The sequence below is a fragment of the Schistocerca cancellata genome, chromosome 6 (assembly GCF_023864275.1).
Source record: "Schistocerca cancellata isolate TAMUIC-IGC-003103 chromosome 6, iqSchCanc2.1, whole genome shotgun sequence".
NCBI lineage: Eukaryota > Metazoa > Arthropoda > Insecta > Orthoptera > Acrididae > Schistocerca > Schistocerca cancellata.
In genome coordinates, this window is record NC_064631.1 from 113,912,903 (window position 1) to 113,921,291 (window position 8,389).

An 8,389-nucleotide genomic window follows, 5' to 3' on the forward strand; every position below is an offset into this window, starting at 1 on the left:
CCCAGTCCTATTCAGTACCTCCTCATTAGTTGTGTGATCTACCCATCTAATCTTCAGCATTCTTCTGTAGCACCACATTTCAAAAGCTTCTATTCTCTTATTGTCCAAACTATTTATCGTCCATGTTTCACTTCCATACATGGCCACACTCCATAAAAACACTTTCAGAAATGACTTCCTGACACTTAAATCTATACTCGATATTAACAAATTTCTCCTCTTCAGAAATGCTTTCCTTGCCATTGCCAGTCTACATTTTATATCCTCTCTACTTCGACCATCATCAGTTATTTTTCTCCCCAAATAGCAAAACTCCTTTACTACTTTAAGTGTCTCATTTCCTAATCTAATTCCCTAATTTCCTAATTTAATTTGACTACATTCCATTATCCTTGTTTTGCTTTTGTTGATGTTCATCTTATATCCTCCTTTCAAGACACTGTCCATTCCGTTCAACTGCTCTTCCAAGTCCTTTGCTGTCTCCGACAGAATTACAATGTCATCGGCGAACCTTAAAGTTTTTATTTTTTCTCCATGTATTTTAATACCTACACCAAATTTTGGAGTTGGTTCATGGTGTGGGTTCCTGTAGTCATGTCCTAGTTCATGAACCACGGGCAATGTATGAGTGGCCAAGTAAGTGGTCCTGACAGTCAGGATACGAGTTACTTTGGAATAAGGCTGGGCATCTCGGACATATTCTGAGTCATGGTCACCTTTGTGCTCATTCGGCAAAGACTACCAAATCCACCAGTTAGTCCCTCAGCCGTTAGGGGTAAAACCTAGTGGGACTCGGGGCAAGTAAGGCTAGCAACCTGCTTCCCTGGTACTTTAAATATGATGCTGGCAACAATCAGAGCAAAATGCCTCGGACCTTTGGAGGTGATGGAGTCCCCCCTCTAACTGACAAACCAGGGACTCCTAAGACTTGGCAAACAAATGGTAATGAGATGGGGAGCTATTAATATCAATGGGGGCTACTCTGGGAAGAAGGTAGAGCTGGCAGAGGCTGCAAGTATGATGGGGCTGGACGTTTTAGCTGTTAGTGACATTCGGGTAAGGGGCGAGAAAGAAGAGGAAGTGGGAGAATACAAGGTCTACCTGTCACGAGTCAAAGCAGGAATAGAACAATGGGGTGTAGGGCTTTACATCAGGAAAGAAATGGAACCCAGTGTAGTTGCAATGAGGTATGTAAACGAACGACTGATGTGGATGGATTTGGCAGTGTCTAGCAAGGAAATTAGGATTGTGTCAGTATATTCGCATTGTGAAGGGACAGATCAAGATAAGATGGATAGTTTTTATGAGGCACTTAGTGATGTAATTGTTAGAGTAAAAGACAAGGACAGTGTTCTGCTCATGGGTGATTTTAACGCCAGGATTGGAAATCGAACAGAAGGGTATGAAAAGGTTATGGGTAAATTTGGAGAGGATATGGAGGCCAACAGGAACGGGAAACAACTCTTGGATTTCTGTGCCAGTATGGGCTTAGTAATCACAAACTCCTTTTTTAAACATAAGAACATTCACTGGTATACTTGGGAAGGCAGGGGAACCAGATCTGTCATTGACTATATAATAACAGATCAGGAATTCAGGAAGGCTGTGAGGGACACACGTGTATTCAGGGGATTCTTTGATGACACTGATCATTATTTAATCTGCAGTGAAATTGGGATTGTGAGGCTGAAAGTGCAGGACCTCAGGTCCATATGTAGGAGGATAAGAGTGGAGAAACTTCAGGATAAGGAAATCAGGCACAAGTACATAACAGCGATCTCAGAAAGGTACCAGTTAGTTGAATGTAGTCAATTACAGTCATTGGAAAAGGAATGGACAAGGTACAGGGACACAGTACTAGAAGCGGCTAAAGAATGTCTTGGAACAGTAATGTGTAAAAGTAGGATGAAGCAAACAGCTTGGTGGAATGATACAGTCAAGGCAGCCTGTAAAAGCAAAAAGAAGGCGTATAAAAAATGCCTACATACTAGAACCCTGGTAGACAGAAAAAGTTATGTTGAAGAAAGAAACAAAGCCAAACAGATAATTGCAGCATCCAAGAAGAAATCTTGGGAAGACTTTGGAAACATGTTTGAGACTATGGGTCAAGCTGCTGGAAAACCATTCTGGAGTGTAATTAGCAGTCTTCGAAAGGGAGGTAAGAAGGAAATGACAAGTATTTTGGACAGGTCAGGAAAACTGCTGGTGAATCCTGTGGATGCCTTGGGCAGATGGAGGGAATATTTTGAAGAGTTACTCAATGTAGGTGAAAATGCGATCAGTAATGTTTCAGATTTCGAGGTAGAATGGGATAGGAATGATGATGGAAATAGGATCACATTTGAGGAAGTGGAGAAAATGGTCAATAGATTGCAGTGCAATAAAGCGGCTGGGGTGAATGAAATTAAGTCGGAACTCATCAAATACAGTGGAATGTCAGGTATTAAATGGCTACACAGGATAATTGAAATGGCCTGGGAGTCGGGACAGGTTCCATCAGACTGGACAAAAGCAGTAATCACACCAATCTTTAAACATGAAAACAGAAAAGATTGTAACAACTACAGAGGTATCACTTTAATCAGCGTTGTGGGTAAAATCTTCACAGGTATTGTTGAAAGGAAAGTGCGAGTATTAGTTGAGGACCAATTGGATGAAAATCAGTGTGGGTTTAGGCCTCTTAGAGGTTGTCAGGACCAGATCTTTAGCTTACGGCAAATAATGGAAAGTGTTATGAGAGGAACAGGGAATTGTATCTATGCTTTATAGATCTAGAAAAGGCATATGACCAGGTTCCTAGGAGGAAGTTATTGTCTGTTCTACAAGATTATGGAATAGGAGGCAAACTTTTGCAAGCAATTAAAGTTCTTTACATGGATAGTCACGCAGCAGTTAGAGTTGACGGTAAGTTGAGTTCATGGTTCAGAGTAGTTTCAGGGGTAAGACAAGGCTGCAACCTGTCTCCACTGTTGTTCATATTATTTATGGATTGTATGTTGAAAACAATAGACTGGCTGGGTGAGATTAAGATATGTGAACAAAAAATAAGCAGTCTTGCATATGCGGATGACTTAGTTGTGATGGCAGATTCGATTGAAAGTTTGCAAAGTAATATTTCAGAGCTAGATCAGAAATGTAAGGACTATAGTATGAAGATTAGCATCTCCAAAACGAAAGTAATGTCAGTGGGAAAGAAATATAAACGGAGTGAGTGCCAAATAGGAGGAACAAAGTTAGAACAAGTGGACGGTTTCAAGTACTTAGGATGCATATTCTCACAGGATGGCAACATAGTGAAAGAACTGGAAGCGAGGTGTAGCAAAGCTTATGCAGTGAGCACTCAGCTACAATCTACTCTCTTCTGCAAGAAGGAAGTCAGTACCAAGACTAAGTTATCAGTGCACCGTTCAATCTTTCGACCAACTTTGTTGTATGGGAGCGAAAGCTGGGTGGATTCAGGTTACCTTATCAACAAGGTTGAGGTTATGGATATGAAAGTAGGATGATTGCAGGTACTAGTAGATGGGAACAATGGCAGGAGGGTGTCCACAATGAGGAAATCAAAGAAAAACTGGGAATGAACTCTATAGATGTAGCAGTCAGGGCAAACAGGCTTAGATGGTGGGGTCATGTTACACGCATGGGAGAAGTAAGGTTACCCAAGGGACTCATGGATTCAGCAGTAGAGGGCAGGAGGGGTTGGGGCTGACCGAGGAGAAGGTACCTGGACTCGGTTAAGAATGATTTTGAAGTAATAGGTTTAACATCAGAAGAGGCACCAATGTTAGCACTGAATAGGGGATCATGGAGGAATTGTATAACGTGGGCTATGCTCCAGACTGAACGCTGAAAGGCATAATCAGTCTCAAATGATGATGATGATGATGATGAAGATTCGAAATTTTTCTTTTGTTTCCTTTACTGCTTGCTCGATATACAGATTGAACAACATTGGGGAGAGGCTACAGCCCTGTCTCACTCCCTTCCCAACCACAGCTTCTCTTTCATGTCCCTTGACCTTTATAACTGCCATCTGGTTTCTGTACAAATTGTAAACAGCCTTTCGCTCTCTGTATTTTATCCCTGCCACCTTCAGAATTTGAAAGAGAGTATTCCAGTCAACATTGTCAAAAGCTTTCTCTAGGCCTACAAATGCTGGAAATGTAGGTTTGCCTTTTCTTAATCTAGCTTATAAAATTAGTCGTAGAGTCAGTATTGCCTCACGTGTTCCCACATTTCTATGGAATCCAAACTGATTTTCCCTGAGGTCAGCTTCTACTAGTTATTCCATTCATCTGTAAAGAATTCTCGTTAGTATTTTGCAGCTGTGACTTATTAAAGTGATAGTTCGGTAATTTTCACATCTGTTAACACCTGCTTTCTTTGGGATTGGTATCATTATATTCTTCTTGAAGTCTGAGGGAATTTCGCCTGTCTCATACATTTTTCTCACCAGATGGTAGAGTTTTGTCAGGACTGGCTCTCCCAAGGCTGTCAGGAGTTCTAATGGAATGTTGCCTACTCCTGGGGCCTTATTTCAACTTAGGTCTTTCCGTGCTCTATCAAACTCTTCACGCAGTATCACATCTCCCATTTCATCTTCATCTATATCCTCTTCCATTTCTATAACATTGCCCTCAAGTAAATTGCCCTTGTATAGACCCTCTATATACTCCTTCCACCTTTCTGCTTTCCCTTCTTTGCTTAGAACTGGGTTTCTATCTGAGCTCTTGATATTCATACAAGTGAGATAAGCCTCTACATCCTTACATTTGTCCTCTATCCATGCCTGCTTAGTAATTTTGCACTTCCTGTCGATCTCATTTTTGAGATGTTTGTATTCCCTTTTGCCTGCTTCATTTACTGCAGTTTTATATTTTCTCCTTTCATCAATTAAGTTCAATATTTCTTGTGTTACCCAAGGATTTCTAGCAGCCCTCGTCTTTTTACCTACTTTATCCTCTGCTGCCTTCACTACTTCATCCCTCAAAGTTACCCATTCTTCTTCTACTGTATTTCTTTCCCCCATTCCTGCTAATTGTTTGCTTATGGTCCCCTTGAAACTCTGTACAACCTCTGGTTCTTTCAGTTTATCCAGGTCCCATCTCCTTAAATTCCCACCTTTTTGCAGTTTCTTCAGTCCTACAGGAATATGACATTAAAATACAGTATATAAAAGGTTATGAAAATATTGTACCTGGTGCTTTGTCTAGGTTACCTATTGGCACAAAATAGTTAAAACATATGGAAGGGCCCAGCATAATTTTTGCGATTAATTTTTTGAGAGTAGGATATCCACATGACAGGGTACAAGAAATGGCTCAAAGAAGAACCGAAAACATCCATCATGATCATTACCTTACAGAAATATTTACTGTGTGTATTAGAAAGTCTTTACCTCCTAATCAAGCAGAGACATGGATGGTTATAGGGAATAATGTGTTTTGGAGAGACAGTATAACATTGCAATGTTGGTGTTTATGCATCCCGAAGTTAATGGAGGATGAGATTGTGTGCCGGTGTCGTATGTTCATGCTGTGTATGGACATTTTGGGATAAGGAAATGTATAGCTGATATGAAATAGTTCTATTATTTTAAGAAGCTAGGTCATAAGGTAACATCCTTAACTATGACTTGTGAAATCTGTCAGAAGGTGAAAGAGAGTAAAACACATATTAAATACAAAATGTTTCCAATCATTCCTAAGACATTACAGGAGCTTACAGCAGCAGATTTCTTTGGACCATGTATCTAAAGGAAAGGGAGGAGTGTTGTAAATTTTTGTCCTCATAGAGTGTTGGTCGAAGTATGTTATGTTTTATCCTATTAAGAAAGCTAATACACCAACCATGATACACCGTCTGCAACAATACTTTCTCGAGGTAGGCAAACCAAAACAATTTCTCTCCGATAATGGGCCACAATTTGTGAGTAACAAAATTTAAAGAATTTCTAGCATGGGAGGATATTCATCAAATATTAATATCCAACTATAACCCATCGTCAAATCCACGTGAATGAGTAATGAAAGAGATTGGGAAATTATGCCGCACCTTCTGCCATGAAAATCGTACATTATGAGCAACAAAGATCAAAGAATTTGAACTTATTTTAAATGAACTACCACATTTATCAACTGGATTAACACCTTTACAAGTAATAGGCAAACCTTTTATAGGGAAACCTCTAATTAAATGTTTTATTTGGCCTGAACAACCTACTGATGACTACCAACTTAAACAGGAAATAATCTCAAAGAATCCAATTGACAAGGCACAACAATGAGTGAGTAGACATAATGGGAAGGCTACTGAACCTCAGTATAAGTTCGATGACCTAGTTCTCATAAAACAGCATCCTCAAAGCTCTGCCCTGAAGAAGGAGACATATAAATTTTTCCAAAAAGTATGGAGGACATTAATGAGTACAAGGGGTAATCCTATAACAGTATCAGAAAAATAAAAATACAATGTTAAGGATATAAAGTTGTACATCTCTCAGGGATGTTAATGTTCTGCGTTAACGGGCGGAGTGATCCCTAGTAGTTTTCAGTGTTTCTTCTGCAATAAAAATTTTCCTGCACTGAATTCCCCCAATTTCTTACACTATCCCCCTACTCCTTACGCTATCACTCTACTTCTTACATATCCTATCATCCACAATTATGAGAAGTCATCCTCGATTGTTAGAGGATTGTGGCCGATAAGTATTTAAGTTGCCATCATGCTCCATTCTAGTCAGCGGTGGTATTGATTGTAATGTTGACAGCAGCCAACACTCTCCACTTATAGTTAGGTCTTATTTTTGCCTGGCCAGCCAGTCTCTCCCATCATCCACATATAGTTAGGTAATATTTTTGCCTAGACAACAAGTCTATCCTGCCATCCATGCATAATTAGGTCTTATTTTTGCCTAGCCAGCCAGTCTCTCCCACCATCTATGTATAGTTAGGTCTTATTTTTGACTAAGCTATTCTTTGAAAGTAATCTCTTATCCAGTTGGTCTATGCAAACCAGGATGCAGATTAATAAACTGCAAAGAACATTAGATTAAAAGAAAATATATTTTGTATGAATCATTACATAATTGTGATAATATGATACATAATTTTATACATAAAGTAGAATTTTTTTTTTTAATGAGATATGATGTATAGGTGAGGGTTTATATTAGTTTTTGGAGGGGTGGGTAGTGCAACATGGCCAACACAGAACACATACCACATCTTCCAAAAGACCCTCGCAAACAAGTGTGACTGATTCTTCACCATTTGCCATTCCACAGGTGGTGCTAAGATTTTTCTTTAGGGATCTCAAGGTTGATGGTGAGAATGTCCATTCTGCAGGAGATGATTAACACCATGCCTCCTTCAGCTTCTCAGTCAAGTACCGGCAAGGTAGGGATCCTGGGGAAGAGGGGCAGGAAGGGTTTCCTGTCTTTGGGGCTATCTTCTTTCTCTTCTTCAGTCTTAGCAACCATTTCTACTTTTTCCTTCTTTACTTCTCATTTGAATACCTGTCTATCTTTCCCTCTTTGCATATTCATATACTTCTATTACACAGAAGTTCTTCTCAGTTTCCGTGGTTTCCAATAACCTTCAACTTATTTTATAAATGTAGGCCAAAGAATCTGGCTACACAAACACACTTATGCATACACACAAAAAATATGACTACACAAACAATAATCTTACACATGAAAAGGGGAGAACAGTCAAGGATTGTAGGAGAAAGGAATGTGTACATCAGGAAAGGTTGCACACATTGTCATTTACTGTGGTGATTCAACATCACACACATGGTTATATAGGGACACTCTAGGGTAATATGCACACATTGTCATTCACTGTGAAGACTCTACATTGCCTAGGTATGTGAAAGAAACTATCATAAATATAGGAAAATATATGTATAAGAACAATGATGATTCTATATGTACCTAAGGATATAAAAAATTATGATAATTCTACATGAGGGATACATAAGAGTGAAATGTGAGTAATTAAGAAGAGCATAAGCCAAGGAGGAACTAATGACTATATGCCAGGGAGGAAATAATTGTGATAATTATTCAGGAATGTCAGTCAAACATTTGTAGTGATGAACTGTAGGATAGTGGGACAAGTATAGCACGCGTAAATGTATGATGTATTGGATAGTGTATATAAATGTGTCATCTACTGGAAGCTTAGAAGTGGAAGAGTAGTGGAGTACTCTAGGGGATTAAGTGAAGTATTAGGAAGTGAGTGTTAAGTGTGAAATAGATTTTATTTTCCAGAGGATATTTTATTACAGTGTATATAAAAATGTGTACTTGGGAAATGAACCATGGGTCCTACTCAGGAAGGATAAACGGGGGGTGCACTAAACATTTATTGGATATAGAGGA

The 8,389-nt window shown here is 39.2% G+C and overlaps 1 protein-coding gene across 1 annotated transcript; it reads left to right on the top strand.

Moving 5' to 3' along the window:
- The first annotated feature begins 939 nt into the window (after nucleotides 1-939).
- On the top strand, nucleotides 940-6,848 carry LOC126088179 (craniofacial development protein 2-like). The gene is made up of 2 exons (XM_049906304.1): nucleotides 940-1,714; nucleotides 6,739-6,848. Exons 1-2 carry the CDS (start codon nucleotides 940-942, stop codon nucleotides 6,846-6,848), a joined length of 885 nt encoding a protein of 294 aa, XP_049762261.1.
- Nucleotides 6,849-8,389: the final 1,541 nt, after the last annotated feature.

Excerpts from the sequence above, each read along its gene's own strand:
- LOC126088179 (XM_049906304.1), top strand. The coding sequence starts at position 940 with ATGGTAATGAGATGGGGAGCTATTAATATCAATGGGGGCTACTCTGGG. Across the intron at positions 1,715-6,738 it reads GCAGGACCTCAGGTCCATAT|TCAGCGGTGGTATTGATTGT; the intron begins GTAGGAGGATAA and ends GCTCCATTCTAG.